The sequence below is a fragment of the Apostichopus japonicus genome, chromosome 19 (genome assembly GCF_037975245.1).
Source record: "Apostichopus japonicus isolate 1M-3 chromosome 19, ASM3797524v1, whole genome shotgun sequence".
Classification (NCBI taxonomy): Eukaryota; Metazoa; Echinodermata; class Holothuroidea; order Aspidochirotida; family Stichopodidae; genus Apostichopus; species Apostichopus japonicus.
In genome coordinates this window covers 25610130-25627032 of record NC_092579.1, presented here as the reverse complement: position 1 = coordinate 25627032, position 16903 = coordinate 25610130, and the positions used below count along the sequence as shown (strand labels likewise).

Genomic DNA, 16903 nt, shown 5'->3' with positions numbered 1-16903 from the left:
CCCGCCACTTTGGGAAATTTTCGCCACATCGAAAAATTTACTCTCCATTTACGACATAGGAGAAATTGCCAAAACGTGCATGCTGATATCGCTCTATATTCCTGCAATCCTGAATACCATAAACCATGATCATTGCATTCAAAGCCTATCATTTGTCTTTAGATTGCCTTGGAATGAACGCAGTGAAGTTATGTTTATGTCGAAAAAAGTGTGTAATCCATTATCAGGTCCAGGGAAACAGTATTTGCAATATCCCTGTAATCTCAGTTAGAACCGAACCACCACCATTGCTAACATCGCAATTACGACTGAACAGGTCACTCTTCACAGGCTGAAGTTTGGAACATTAGGAATATATAAAAAGAAAATACCAAAACACGTTTAGCATCCTTATGCTTCAAATAAAAAAAAACTATAAAAAAAAACATCATCCGTCTAATTGAGTTTGTCATTTTGATAACAAGCAACGTACGAAGACTGTCGTTCACTAATGCTAGCCAAACTAGTGAAAGAAGTTTTTTTGCGGAACTGATACATAGGAATCACTACAAGTTTATTTTCGGAAAATTTCTGCCTTAGCTAACAGTCTGCTACAACCGTTTGTACATTAATAGGAGGGCTGAGGAGGGGTTACACAGGTCGCGTTCGGTGGTGCGTATCATACAAGAATTCGATCATGTATACGGTATCACAGAAGAAGTTTATAAATACATATGAACGTGTTGTCATCAATCAATTAGGATAAGTTATCATCTCAGTTCTACCCTCTGGATCAACGGTCCAGATTTTTTCAGATGTCGGCCCTAGCACCATATCTACTATACCGCAAGCCACAACCTAAAACACACTTGAAATTCCCCGTTCCGTCGTCCTCTCTCGACCCTCCGGAAGCATGTCAATGTTGTCTTAGTAAACAATTCTAACCAAGATCTGAACATTAAGGATTTTAGACATTAAACAATTCATGTTAGATTTGAACTACTAAATGCACTTTCAGCACACCATTTGTGGTGAGGTGATTTAATTTCGTGTGGTAGAAGTCCAACACAAGGTATTCAATCAAAGGGTCAATGATTAACCCTTAATGTCCAGATCTTGGTTAGAATTAGTCAAATCTCTCTACAACCATAGCTTTATGAAGATATACGTTTGTCCACTCAAAATGAGGGTTTTAAGTAGACATATACTGTCCCTTAGAAATGACTCAATGTAGACATATACGATGTCCCCCTATCATACACATTGTATATAAAAAACGCTAAGTGGACACCAATCAAGGCCCAAAAAGTGTATATCTCTAACCGACTACGTAGTAAAAAAATAAAGGTGAAGGAATGGCAAAGGGGTCCCATAGAAATGTGCCAAGGCATTTATTAACTCAATTACAAGTGTCATCACAAATATATATCGATATACAACTTTTGTCCACCAAATGTTAACTTTTCACAGATGTCGACCAAAGTTAGGATTTTGTGTGTATATATATATATATATACCATGTACTAAGTTTAATACAATAACCACGACTTGATCAGTTTATATATAGCTTTTAATGAACTCCTCCATTTGGAACTTTGACAGAGCCCCAACTTTTGTAGCGACTAACTCGCCCATTTTGAAGATCATGAGCGTCGGTATCCCGCGGAGGCCATAAGAGACTGGAATCACCTAGAAAAAGAAAACATTTACAGTAGTTCTCTTTATTGACAATATAAATAATTATTTCCTCGTTCTAACACTTCGTCTAATTAAATACATGCCCAACTTTGTATGTTTGATCTCTCCTTATTTCGTATGGTTACATTTCTATCATGTATATCGTGTTTACAGTTGCTGACATTTCTTACGTATTGCAATGAACCTACTTGATTTTGGTCGACATTCATCTTGTAGATCTTTATTTCCCCATCATACTCTTCTGCAAAGTGGTCAACAATGGGGTCAATCATTTTACTCGGACCATTCCTTTAAAAGAAAAAAAAAGCTTATCGTTAGGAATTTATTTATATGTTACAACGAATATCGGACATATTAAACTTTCATGTATTTTGTCCTGCGCATCTTTCGCTCGAAAGCCCCGGCCCTTTATCAAGCATTGAGTCAATGTAAGTATTATGGTGATATTGGTATTCATAATTCATATCCAATGTCCGTTGTCCATTGTCTCCGTGATGGTGATTACGACGATGACGATGATCCTGATGACAATGGTGATGATGACGATGATCATTATTATCAGGGTCATCATCTTCATCACTATCATCATTATTTTTATCAGGGCATAGAAGGAGACAAATTAGTTTGCGACAGACGTCTGATTACAGCTATCATACTGATCCCAGACCAAGAATTACACCCTTGGAGCCCGACGGCACCATAGACTTGCCCCGCCGGCTTTGTTAAGATTTCTCAGTCACGACCTGAAAATGAAAATTTGGTATGTGTCTTGCCTGGAAGGGCTTTACTTAGAACTGGACACCTTGACTGTGGTGCCCCTTCACCGTGGGCCCATTGACCGCGCCGCACCTTGACCGTTATTATCAGGATCATCATCTTCATCACCATCATTATTATTATTATTATCATCAGGGCATAGAAGGAGACAAATTACAGTAAGATTGAGTTACTGATTACCGCTATCATACTGATCCCAGACCAAGAATTACACCCTTGGAGCCCGACGGCACCATAGACTTGCCCCGCCGGCTTTGTTACGATTTATCAGCCCACGACCTGAAAATGAAAAGTTGGTATGTGTCTTGCATGGAAGTGCTTTACTTAAAACTGGACCCCTTGACCGTGAGGCACCTTGACTGTGGTGCCCCTTCACCGTGGGCCCTTTGACCACACCGCACCTTGATCGTAGCGCATCTTGACCATGGGGCACCTTGACCGTGGGGCACCTTGACCGTGTTCCCTTGACCAAACTTGCCATTTTCTGCCTATTGGATAACCATGCACTGTATGGACCGTTTTATATCATGTTCCATATTTAGAAGGGTTAGTATTATTCTATTTTCAGTTGGTTATCTTTATACACAGGACTACAATCACTGTCTCTACATACATTCCGACTATCGTTTCGAAGTTTGTCATTGTTATCTGGTTGCCTATAATTTTAGAAGCATTTTTTGGGAACCATGATACTCCTTACCATTCAGCCCAGAAAAAAACCATCATAATGTCTTCCTTTTCCAGCTCGGTTTGAAAAGTGGCGTCGGTAACAGTTATTGGTGCTGAGGCATTTGTGAAGCCTGCTGAAAGAAATCAGTAAATTCATATTCTGTGCTCGATATTCATAGCATTTGTGGGACCGTTTGTGATTTCCGGTCTAAGTACTGGCCATGTTTAATGCAATACATAATAGCTTTATAGCAAATTTTTCATACATAGACCAACAATAAAAACTCAATTCGGAAAAGCAAAGTCCCTCTTGACAATGCTGGATTCTTAGTATTCTAAATGATGTTATTGAATAAGTTTCGTTAGTATTTTCTAGATATAATATAAGTTAAATTGGCGGCGATTGTATTACACAATTGCCCTGGATCCTTGTCTCGATAGCAAGACATCCCACCTCTCCGTCAATTCCATTTCGTCCCATGTAAACTACCTGTCCTAGTCCCAGATCCTTCTAAACCATTGCAAACAGACACGCCCTGCCACAATTTAGTTTGATTTATTGTTGAGTATAGAGCTGGTTAAGAGAAATATGCGGGCAACTGAACCCAGTTTGTTGTATATCCATACATGTAACGGAATTAACTGTAAAATATGACTGCTGTAAGAGAATGCACAGGCCTGCTATCACAGTAAGGGTGTGTTGATTTATGAAATGATCAAAACAGTTAAATGAATATAGACGGTGATCATTTTGTCCTATCTAATAAAAGATGGTCAAACGCACTTGTCAATGACCATAGGGGTAGGAGGGGGGGTGGGAGCTGCAGCCCCAACCAAATATTTTCGTGAAAATTCGGGCAATATACTGAGAATTTTCGGGCACATACTGAAAGAAAAAAATTGCAATGTGTTTTATTAGTTAAACTTATATTATTATTACCATTATTATTGTAACGACTTACCCAATAATGATAACCAATATGGAAGGGTAATAACACGGAAAATGAATTTATGTCATTGGCATGCGATGTAATAACTAACCGATGCATGCCACTATATGATATGCACATTAAGATGTTGAACGCGCGAAAAAATTCGTTTATATATTTCGGGCAAATCGTTACAGCCCCCCCCCCCCTCCCCCCCCCAATCAAATTTGGCTCCTACGCCTATGCCAATGGCTGGACATCAAGTGACGGTAGAGCCAAATCGATTTAGTTTTGACTGTAGTCAAAGTTATTTGGGGTGTGGTCTCGAGTCAACTCGCCAGAAATTGTGACTTGACTTGTTAGGGTATTGATATCCGGTAATCAGTTGTAATTATAGAAAGTGGTATCTTAAATTATGTATTGGCAACGTGTATTTAAACACACGTAAAGCCAACACGCCATTAAATCACATCATTATTTATCTTTGTGAAAATATCTATACACAAACCACAAAGTTACTGAGACAGAAGATACAAGGGTCTCTAGTGGGATTAGGAACTTTAACCAAAAGATGTTTGGAACGAAAACTACTACTACAGATAAATAACATTGCATTACACGTTGAGCATAGGCGCAGGAGCCCAATTTGATTTGGGGGGAGGGGGCTGTAACGACTTGCCCGAAAAATTTAACCAAACTTTTTCGCAAGCTACGCGCGCATTCAACATGTTCATGTAAATATCATATAGGCTTTTACATTAGTAATGGCGAATCAGTCGGGCAAGCTTAAAACTTTGTTTTCATTACCAGGGAGATCTTTTATACTATTCTTTTCCTTTAGCTACATCATTACAATATATTTTCTTTCAGTATAGGTGCCCGAAAGTTCTCAGAATATTGCCCGAATTTTCAACAAAAACTTTGGTTGGAGGGGGGCTGAAGCTCCCCCAGCCCCCGTCTCCTACGCCTATGACGCTGAGGCAAACCAAGGACCCTTTAATTTACACAAATTGTTGGCGAAGGTTATGCCCAAGCCTATGCATTAACTTAACATTAACCAATGATCTTAGCGAAGGGATTAATAATGCACTTCAATGCAGAGGGATGTAGAAGAAAGGAAAGGGATTAAGGATAGAGGGTTCTCTTACCGTTTGGCTAAGATCGTGTGTAGTATATCTGTTCCCTTCCTATGGGCCTATAGTGATACTTAGCTTGATATAACGTCGTGATAATAACATAGTTACTACACTCTTCATGTCAAGGGAGTGGGTCTGAAAGTGTGTAACGTTGCCAACGCTCTATCATGGGTGATTTTTATTAAAAAGTATTAGATCTAAATGTAGAATAAAAACTTACCACAAATTAAAACAGCTAAAGGCATATGACTGCTGCTGGTAACTTCATCATCGGTTGACTTCAGGACACGACTTTTCGACGAAAACTCTTTAGACGGTTAATGTCTTAGGGTGAAGTAATAAATATAAGTAAACTGAAACGAGTGTTCACTTTTATACAAATCGGGTGTTTTCATCTTGTCTTTGTTGCTGGTGCCATCATATACCAGAAGCACCTCCGTATCCATTGATATCAGTACTGAAAAGTTACTACTGTTATGTAACCCACTTATTCATCTACCCTATTACGTAACATAAGTTACCATTCAAGTCTCTGAGTCTTCTTCCAATTGTTACGATCCCAGGTGCGCTCATGCATTCTACATAACTGGAACTCGCCAACAAAGTGTTTCGCAGATTTCGTGAATATGCATAGCCTACTAGAACATTCCTTTACACTCCTGGTATAAAAGCCGCAGACGCCCGATTGAGCGCCCTCTCCGTTTTCTCCGTTCGTTCCGTTAAGAGGTTGTCGCCACACCTCTGATGGTTCCTTGGCTTTGATTACTGTGCCCATATTAAACACAGTATATATATTTACTTTTGTCGCTCTATCTGAACTTTCTCTACATCCAGCCGAACTACTTCTAAAGCAAACCTGGACACTATCCGCCTAGCACTAAGGTAACTCCAGAAACTAAGCAGAAACTCTCCCCTCGGCTCTCCCAGGTCCAGAAAGACGTTCATTGAATTAAGAAACTGTAGTTATGTATTATGTTCATATTTATTCTTTGTTCTGCGATGTAAATAGCTTATTAAATGCTCTAAACTTACTTTCATCCTTGTGTTCTCCTTTTTATGCCACGTGATCTGTTCTCCACATTGAGTATGAGAACGGTCACGTAACACTACTATCTGTCTCGCCACCAATTGTCAGTGTTTTATGATAGTAGTTGTGAGTCAGTTATTTTATAACATTACCTTACGGTGGTATTATTGTCTTGAATCATGTGAAGTATTTGTTCCCAGAGAATCGTGATACACACCTGAAGATGATTACATAGTCACAGTCACAATGCCAGGTGATTGGGGTTGAGAGCCCCCGGTTCCTTCTTGGGTGACTTTCTTCAAAAAGTATCATTGAAGTACTGCTCTGCTTGTATCAGACTTTGTATTTAATGTAGTAGTTATTAATACAATACATTAGCAAGTAAGAGTAGTAGCAGAAGTACGTTTTCCTGAAAGGAACATGATTGGTGCACAGTTTGACATATATAGACATACAAACGACTTCGTAAGTATAATTGTAGAATAACTGACGGTACGTACAAGCATGCATAACTGCTTTTAGGTTTATAATTCTTCAATAAGTCACAGCATAAATCTTATTACAAGCAGGCATAATGTTGTGGAACGCCGATAAGGAAATATATTATGTTGTTTACTTTGATGTTGTCTGCCGTTTTATGTTGTTGTCTCCTTGGATGCCGTTGTCTCATTTGATGGTTATTTTGATGTTGTCTCCTTCAATGATGTTGCTGTCTACTTTGATGCTGTTGTATCCTTTGAAACTGATGGCGCTATTCACTTTTATGACTTCAAAATACGGATACAAACTAGAACTGCATTTTTGTACGGTGCTCGTGGAGTGCTTGCAGTGGTCACCCAAAAGTAGCAAGTGCCAATGTGACACATTCGCCTAGCAGCTATCCAAAAATAAATATGCAATGTGAGAAAATACTCCAACCAAATAATGACACAGAACAAGTTTAATAAATTCAACTTCTTAATTGGCCATGTATTCATTTAGGAGAAACTTTCTCCTTTAAAGAAAATAAAAATTACAGCTGCAATATTGCTTCTTTACATTACTGCATAAGAACACATATAACTTTGAATACTTTGATACGACGTATTGCTTTGGAGCAATCTTTACCCGATGATGAAAAAAAATCTAAATTTAATCTAACTCCTGAAAAAAGGTTTAGACTTTCCAATGTTGTAATATATCTCTGGATCTTTTTCGATTGTAAGAGAACAAACTGGTACGTACCAATTCATCTTTCAATCTATATAATTACCAGATTTTCTTTCCTCTACAATAGAGTGAAGTTAAATCTTCTAGTCTGAAGAACTTTTCCACCTTTAAATCATGGAATTCTAATTTAATATTTATCTTTTAACAAACAAATTCTGGATTGTCCATATGACGAACATTGTCACTAAATGGTGTTGACAATACGTGATTATACACGTGGTCGCTGACATTATGTTGTGGTAGACGTTACGAAGCAGTCGCATAAATATCCCCAAACAGAACTTCAAGTCTTCAACTCAACGTTAGGAAAAGTGGCAAATGGTGCCAGTTATTAAATTGCGAACTCCGCAATACAGCCAATAATTTGTCCGGTCAGGTGGTATACCTCCAGCCCAACTCCGCCGACAAGCTGCCCAACCAGAACATTATATATGAATCTGGAGTCTCCAGGAAATAATTGTGTTTTCAGTTCTCACAGTTAAATGCCAGTCATAATTCATAGTATACTAGCCCAGGCTTCAATACAGGTATCATTTAGGATCTTGTGCCCCATGATATGAAAATCACAAAAATACAGCTCCGCCTTTTTAAGCTAAGAAACATAGAATGACTCGATCCGATGGTAGTATTTTGGAGAATGAATAATAAGCCTCTCCAACACTCACTTCACTGGCTGGATGTGATATCTCGCATAATTACTAGTGCAACAATTGGCACCACCTGGCAATACACTACATTGTCATCTTGACTATGCCCTGATCTGATGGTGTTCCTTTTGTGTACATTATAGCTACCTCAAGAATATGCTATACCCTGTTCCTTTGTATAGTGAATAGAGGGATTAGGGTTTGTCTAAATCGTCCTACATCTCTGGACATTAATCTCCATCATCAACAACCAGGGTTGACTAAAAGTAAAAGTTACTTGTCAAACTTTCTAAAAAATAAACAGTTGACAGATTGACTTATTCTGTCATAATTACAAAGTAATTAAATTCTACCATTCTAATGTGACAGCAGTAAAATAGGAAGAACCTCTTCATTTGTTAATGGTGTTAGTTTTGATTGGACAACACACCGGAGTGTAGTCATGTTGGAACCCATACAAAGTGGAGGCGCTTGTGAGCGCCGTGACAGACTCAGAATAGTTGGCTACGCAGCTAGCCTCTAAAAATGTACAGAGACTATTTGACACTTTTAGTTTCAACGTCCAGTCATGTAGGTATCGTTCACTTGGCCAGTAATACCAATATTGTAGCGCGCACGCGCACTACAATAAATAGAACTGCATTTACCTGCAAATACGCAGTACTGTAGTGCGCGTGGGGTGCTTGCAGTAGTAGGAAGAACTTAACGGCTGCTCATTTTCTGGGGCGGACGACGTAATATGCTCATCATTTGATGGACCAATAACAATCGGTTATCAAACGATGAGCTCTACAATGAAACGAACCAAACACCTTGGTCATCCATATAGTCGCACATAGAAGATTGAGATGTTTCGGTCATGTAGCAAGACTCCAGGAGGACGCTCCAGCAAAGGTTGCTTTAAGAGAAGCATCGAGTCATACTGCTAAACCAGTAGGAAGGCCCGTGACTACCTTGCTTGGAAAACTAAAGTCGCAATTTAAGGACGTTAAAATTAACAATTTCGAGGAAGCAATAAACCTTGCGCAAGATCGTGATACGTGGCGGAGGTTAATCACTGAGCATGTCGGATAGACGAGACTCAACTTACTACTACTACTACTACTACTACTACTACTACTACTACTACTACTACTACTACTACTACTACTACTACTACTACTACTACTACTTCTACTATACTATTACTACTACTACTACTACTTCTACTATACTACTACTACTACTACTACTACTACTACTACGACACACCAGTGAGTTTAGTCATGTAGGTACCCTCAAAGTGAGGGCGCTTGTGGGCGCCGTGACAGGCTCAGAATAACTTGCATATTGCATACGCAGCTAGCCTCTGTAACTGCAAATGAACAAAGACTATATAAAACGTGAAGTTTCAACGTCCAGTCATGTAGGTATCTTTCACTTGGAAAGTAATCCAATATTGTAGCACGCATGCACACTACAATAATCAAAGCGGTGAGCCTAAAGTTATGGTCGAAGATTGGTGCTTTCCTTATTTTTACCCATACAATGACGTCATATAGCCTGTAGTTTTGATCCATGCAATGCGGTAAACTGGTTATACTAACGTTAGGCTAGGTCCGAACCTGTAACTTTACCACATTTATCTTTTTTTTCTTAGGTTCAAAGACTTTCGTAGGTTCTTCGCCGATTTTACAGATTTCCATCATTTCTGTAATCATTTTCAGGCGCGTATCCAGGATTTTCTAACCCGGGGGGCGCGAATTACTATCTAAGCGGAGCGCCACCATCGGTTGGCGCGCAGCGTACAAGAAAATTTCTGGTTCTGATACCCCCCAGATCACCGGAAACGGCACTTCTCGGGCTTGAAATGACCAACCAGATGTACACTTTTGGCCTGAGAACCAAGTATTTCCTAATATTTTTATTCCATCTATAACCTTTTTGAAGATTGTCAACCCGGCACACGTCATGTTCGACCTGATCGCATGTCCTGTGGGTCTTTGCTTTTGTAGGTGATTCTACGTCGCGGCCCACAATACCCGTCAGCCCCACTTTTCAAGGTTTTAAGCCCCAAATTTGTTCAGAATTTGAAAATTCACATTTCTCGTGAATAAACTCACTTCAAAACATACCCATAATGTTGTACAAAATTTCATCTATTAAACCTCTTATAACGGCTATTATAAAACTTGGTTGAAGGAAATGGAAAAATAGCAGATATTTCCGAAACCGAACACTACACACATAGGCGTAGGAGGCGCGGCGGCAGTGGCGGAGCTAGGGGTATTGGTCAGGAGGGGCGAGAATGGTCTGTAGGGGCGCTTTCGACACTATCTAAGAGGAGCGCCACCACTGGTTGGCGCGTAGCGCACAGACAATTTTTGAGTAAAGATACTCCGTAGATCGCCGGAAATGACCCTTTCAGGGCCTGGCTAATTTGCAGATAAACGAAGAATAGGGTGTCATCGCCAAATGACACCAAGAAAATGTGAGAAATGTCAATAAGTAGATGAGAGCGCAATAAAAAAGTCAATAATCTAGAATAAGTAAAAAGTGGTAAAGAGCTGAAAAGGCCAGCAGTCCATTTGAGTTCGTCAGGGGGGCATCCGCCCCTGACCGTATGGACGCTACGCCACTGCGCGGCGGGGGTGCAGCCCCTAATTCGCCATTACTAATGTAAAAGAAACTTTTGACATAATTGGACCTCCATGCTTTTTATACATCTACATGAGACATGTCGTTGTTTACATTAGCATCCCGCGGTATACTGCGCAATTTGAACGGACCGTACGGTACATGATGGATGCTTGCTTATATGATATTGACATTGACAAGTTGAACGCGCGCTTGGCGCGCGAAAATTTTTGGTTATTTTTTCAGGCAAGTCGGACAGTTTTGAGGATTTTCATCCTGGAACGCCATTTTCATGCTCACTGATATGATGTGATATCTGCTGTTTGCGTTACAAATTCGAACAGGCGTAGCGAGGAATTTGCCAAGGGAGGGGCGAAACCTGTAGGCAAATTATCTAAGCGTAGCGCCACCATAGGTTGGCGCGAAGCGTACAAGAAAATTTTGGCCGAAAATGCCTCCCAGATCGCTAGAAATGGCACTACCCAGGACCATTTGTTAGCGCGAAGCGTACAAGCAAATTTTGGCCGAAAATGTCTCCCAGATCGCTGGAAATGACACTTCCCAGGCCTTGTAAGTTGCATCTAAGCACTTTCTATTTTGAAATTACTTAGCGATATCATTTAAAAAAATGCTGAATGGGGTGGCGGTCGCCCCCATCCCAAAATGCGTCATGTTCCCCGACGACACGGTCGAGTTCGAGACCAGCCACAGTTGGTTTCATAGCACAATTCTACACACGCGTTATGATAGACCATGTATAGTATATATATAGATTATTAGTGAGAGAGGAAAATGGAAACGTCAAAAAATGGAGTTGTCGGTGTAAGCACTGAAAACTTAAATTGGTTCACCGACTAACATAACGTTAGTCCATCTGGTGCCTCTCCCGACTAACATAGCCTTAGTCAGTTGCTACACCGACTAATTTATTCCTTAGTCAGTTGGATTTCTTAGTCGGTCATCTTAGTCCGTCAGCTTAGTCGATCAACAATTTCTTAGTCGGTAAATGTATATTAGTCAGTTACATTTGTTGGTGACATTAGTCGGTCTTAACCGACTAATTTATATGAGCCACCGACTAGTTTATAGCAGGTTTTACATTAGTCAGGATGGTGCCTCTCCCGACTAACCTTTCTTAGTCGGTATCGACTGACTAGTTGCACTGACTAGAATCACTGAAAGAATTAAACCCGACTAGTTCACTGACTAGCATCACTGAAAGAAAAGAGAGCAGAAGAAACACAAATAATGTGTACGTTGGCAGTATTTATTTCTGATAAAACTTCTGATGTCTACAAAGGCTGACTTTCGACAGATAGAGAAGAAATCACTTTAAACAAAAATCTGAAAATATGATTTTATTCCAACAAAGTTAAGACAAGTTAATGGATCAAACATGAATCGCAAAAGTATAGCACTGCACAATAATGCAAAGTTGAATCTTGGGCAAGGGTTCCTCATGACTTTCGTTTTAAAGTGGTACCCCAAATCGACACCAGTTAAGTCTTCACGAACAAAGAGTGTTTCTCTTAACTACAAATGGCCTCCCACTTGTCTTCAGGAAGCCAAAATCTGCACCATTATTGACCTGTGAACAGAAAATATGATATACGTGTAAGCACAGATACAGATATAGCATATGATAGCTCACATTATCATAAACATACATTTACATTAAAATTTTATAACATATTGGGAGGTATACATTTAAATCTAGGTCCCTCAAATTATAAGCCAGGAATAGCAGCTTTACCAAATAATTATTAGCTTTGCACGGCATAACACCAAGTTATTTTTCAAAGCGTAATAATTATGTTAATCATGTTAATAATGATCCCAATAGACCGGGAGCCCAGAGGGTTTGGTTAGCTGGGAAGGTAACCAATTGCCTTGTACATCACAATGTTCACAGTGCATTCCTGTATATGAAACCAGACGACTGGCAAACCGACTGTGGTGGGTGTGGCTGGGAGAGCAATTTTAAAAGTCACCTGATAGCTAACCTAGATCAGTTTTCATGGTAACACATCAAAGTAAGTACAATGTGTCAGGTATGGCCCCAAGAGCAACAAATGGCCATTGCCAGTAATTATTGGTGGTGGGGTACCCCTGCCAGTGATCTTTAATTGACCCCTCAAGGCTGACCTAGGTCAGCTCATGAGGTAACCACTTGAAACCTACTGGAAAATGTTGGTTAGGACTTCAGATACAACTGATGGGCATTGCCAGTAATTTTTATTGGTGGGGTACCCCTGCCAGTAGACCCCCAAAATGCCCCCCCCCCCCCTCATTGATTTAGGTCAGCTCATGATTTAACCAGTTGAAAACTACTGGAAAATGATTGGCAGGATTCTATATGTAAGGGATGGGCGGACTCTGGCAGTGGTGGCCCACCAATATAAAATACTGGAAATGCCCATCCTTACATATGAAATGACACCTATCATTTTCTTGTAGGTTTCAACTGGTCAAATCATGAGCTCACCTAGGTCAATGAGGGGATGGGCATATTGGGGGTCTTCTGGCAGGGGTACCCCACCAATAAAAATTACTGGCAATGCCCATCAGTTGTATCTGAAGTCCTAACCAACATTTTCCAGTAGGTTTCAAGTGGTTACCTCATGAGCTGACCTAGGTCAGCCATGAGGGGTCAATTGTTGATCACTGGCAGGGGTACCCCACCACCAATAATTACTGGCAATGGCCATTTGTTGCTCTTGGGGCCATACCTGACACATTGTTCTTACTTTGATGTGGTTACCATGAAAGCTGATCTAGGTTAGCTATCAGGTGACTTTAAAATTGCTCTGCCAGCCACATCCACCACAGTCGGTTTGCCAGTCGTCAGGTTTCATATACTGGAATGCATTGTGAACATTTTGATGTACCAGGCAATTGGTTACCTTCCCAGCTAACCAAACCCTCTGGACTCCCGCTCTACAGATCAGTGAAACTTTGACCAAACTTATGAAGCTTGCACGTAAATGATATACTAGACTGTTTTTTTTTTTTAAACAGGTTATGAAAAGTATCTTTAATATCATTAAACAGTTGGGTACAATAGTTAAACTCACTCTTCCATCTTTTTTCTCTATGGTACTTGTTCCTTTGCTTTTTGGACTCTTGGATAAACTCCTTTGTTCTGCGAAGGGTACCAATATATCATCTTAAAACATGTCTTTAAGCATATAACACAGTTCTCCTCTTCTGTTGTTGTCTCCACACTGGTGTCGTACATCACAGGAAACCTCACCCTTGACTTAAATATTTGGCTTTTCAATTCCTGCTGGAAAAAAGAAACAGCAAAGTATTCATCATTTGAACAAAAAATTAAATAAAGTTGTCACCACAAAGTTATGTGAGATTTGCTTCCACTATAGTTTCAAAAAACAATCCCAAAGTTTGAAGCAGACTGTATAAAGCTGAAAATTTGAACGAGAGTGTCATCACCATTGCAACCAGAATCAAATGCCCAGAATACAGAGATAATAAAACATGGGCTAAATCTTTGTTTGTTTTTATGATCTTTAAAAATATAAAATTTTAGAAACAGAAGTGCCCTGAGCCAACTTACTTATAGGCCTAATCGTTTTTAGTTGTTATTTTGCTTGCTCACATAACAAGCCTGTTTAGACCTAGGCTAGAGAAGAAGCAGTACTTTGTTACACTAAGTTTGTCTTTCGGTCGTTTTGATTTAGTCTTACTAGTAGAACTAAAGTATATAATGGACCGGCGAAGACTAGAGAATACCCAGAGTTTTAGCAACTGCGTTAAACTGTATCATCTTCATCTGATCTATTATTTACGTCAATGAGTTTCATTCAATCTAGGATCAAAAAGAGAAAACTAATTAATCTTAACCTTTAAACTTGGCTACTAAACAGATATGCTTGAATTACAAATAAATGTCAAAAAAACATACAGTAATCTACGAATCGATGCATATACATATACATAAACAGAATAATTTGAATTCGCGCAAGTGAACCCTGCACTACATTGGACAGAAAAAAACGTGCAATTAGACCAAACTAAACATACTAAATTTTCCGTTACTTCTACATAAAATATCGATACAAATACAACAACTTACTCTTTTGGCAGTGTACTAAAAGCACATGTTATAATAACTTCAGACTATCAAGCTTTCCTGAGAAACGGTTAATACTTCTTACAGTAAACAAGTCGACCGTGAAGGAATGTCGCAATTGTTTCCTAGGCGTGACCGGAAATTAAATACTAAAAAATGATAAATGAAAAGGTTAAATAGAACTGAAGCGTGCATCCTGACTGCTCGCAACATATATTACCGTTGACTAGCCAACATAATTTGTTCAGCCTACTGTGACTGTACGTTTGAAGGTCTAGCCTTGCTTATTCAATATCACAAAGCCTACCCATTTAGATTCACATGGGAAATTACAGGAAATCTTTACCAAATGAGTGTAGACTTCAAATAAACTATTGAGACTTATAGTTCCAGCATTTGTTTGGGAATAAATTAGAAGATTATGTGCCACTGTTCAATCTAGCCCAATACACACATAACACATTGTTAATTTGTGTTTAGAATGCACACTTTAGTGTTGAGAATGCACTGCAGTACCCAGTAGAAGCCTATAGGCTACTCACTGTCATTGCACTTGTGTATTGCGAAAGGCCAGCGTGACAACGGTTAGCGTTACACTAACCATAATACCGTACTAGTGCCAGTGGCCTAACAATTAACTTTAATTTTACCTTCAAGTTAAAGGAATAACAGGTAGGCCGATGATGGCAGTTCAATACCTCCATTCTTCTAAAGACCTTCTTGGGTGATTTTCGGTTGAAAGTTGCTTAGAGTGATCGTATGAAACTATGCCAAGTCCAGCAAGCTGCCGTTGCCTCTCGGTTTCCAAATTGAAGTGAATCGAATTGGGTTAAAATACATTAGTCCGTCGACACCGACTAAGCTACGCTTATGGCGTAAATCGGGTGTCCGTATCGTTCTTAGTCCATGGGTTAATATACCTTAGTCCGTCGCCACCGACTAAGCTGCGATTATATTTTCCTTAGTCAGTGTAAACTGACTAAGAAGCAGCGATGAAACGAAGATTTTTGCAAGTCCGTTTGCATTGACTAACGTTACAGACTATTTTAACGTTAGTCCGTGGCAATATTGACTAGTTTATTTTTTCAGTGAGGGGTAGGGTGAGGCCAAGGGCGGCGGAAGCACTTTTAATCTGGGGGGGCACCGACGTCGAAGGGCACTTTGCAGAAATTCGATTGGACTGATGCAGCCTGATATTTAGTACCCTTTAACTCTTATTGTATTATCTTATTTGCGTAGGCCTATACACATCACTCCATCAACGCCCCCCCCCCCCCTTTAAGGAAAAATGCATACTAGCACTGCAATATGTGCAAATTGGGAAACAAGGAACAAGTTTTCTTTCGAGACAAAATGAGGTGAAATCATTATAAAGTCCAAATCCCTGCACACGTACGCGATCGATACATGCATGAAAGCAAATGAACTATGTCAAAATACGAAAGGATGGGGTAGGTTATGGGATTAAAACTATACTCATTATTCATAGTAGGCTATAAATGGCTTGTGCTTATTACAAAGTCACAATGTAATATAGCAATGCATTTTTGGAAATGCATTAGGATTTTTTTGGCAAATTGAATATGCATAATGGCAACATAGGCGTAGGAGGCGGGGGTGGGGCTGGGGGGGTCTGCAGCCCCCAATCAAAAATGTTTGTGAATATTCGGGCAATATGCTGAGAATTTTTCGGGCACCTACTGAAAGAAAAATAATTTGCAATGATATTATTATTATCATTACTATTGTAACGACTTCCCCAATAATGATAACCAATATGGAAGGGTAATAACACGGGCAAACGATTGTATGTTATTGGCACGCGATGTGATAACCGATGCATGCCTATACGTTATTCACATTAACATGTTAAACGCGCGCGGAGCGCGCGAAAAATTTTGGCTATATTTTCCGGGCAAGCCCCCCCCCCACCCCCCAAATCAAACTGGGCCCTACGCCTTTGAATGGCACTCACCAGAATGTTAGAAACCTTGTGGTAGTAAACATTTGAGCTTGACCCACAGAAATTTATAATACTTCTAAATTAGGATTAGATCTGTTACTGAAATATCGCTGACCTAATAAGGTGATCAAGAGTACAATTTTTATGTAGAAAAAAAGGGCAC

The 16903-nt window shown here is 39.7% G+C and overlaps 1 protein-coding gene and 1 long non-coding RNA gene across 3 annotated transcripts; both read right to left on the bottom strand.

Annotated features, from left to right (window-relative positions):
- Window positions 1-15: 15 nt before the first annotated feature.
- On the bottom strand, window positions 16-5640 carry LOC139960278 (thioredoxin 1-like). 2 transcript variants are annotated; one of them, XM_071958533.1, is made up of 4 exons: window positions 5409-5640; window positions 3155-3257; window positions 1866-1965; window positions 16-1668 (listed from the first exon to the last, which is right to left on the bottom strand). In XM_071958533.1, exons 1-4 carry the CDS (start codon window positions 5431-5433, stop codon window positions 1537-1539), a joined length of 360 nt encoding a protein of 119 aa, XP_071814634.1. In that variant the 5' UTR covers window positions 5434-5640; the 3' UTR covers window positions 16-1536. The 2 variants fall into 2 exon arrangements, with proteins under 2 accessions (XP_071814634.1, XP_071814635.1); XM_071958534.1 differs by having other exon boundaries at window positions 3155-3254; window positions 5409-5638.
- Window positions 5641-11543: 5903 nt separating this feature from the next.
- LOC139960383 (uncharacterized) lies at window positions 11544-14669 on the bottom strand. The gene is made up of 3 exons (XR_011790499.1): window positions 14392-14669; window positions 13762-13973; window positions 11544-12275 (listed from the first exon to the last, which is right to left on the bottom strand). It is a non-coding gene; the product is annotated as an uncharacterized lncRNA (long non-coding RNA).
- Between the last annotated feature and the right edge of the window lie 2234 nt (window positions 14670-16903).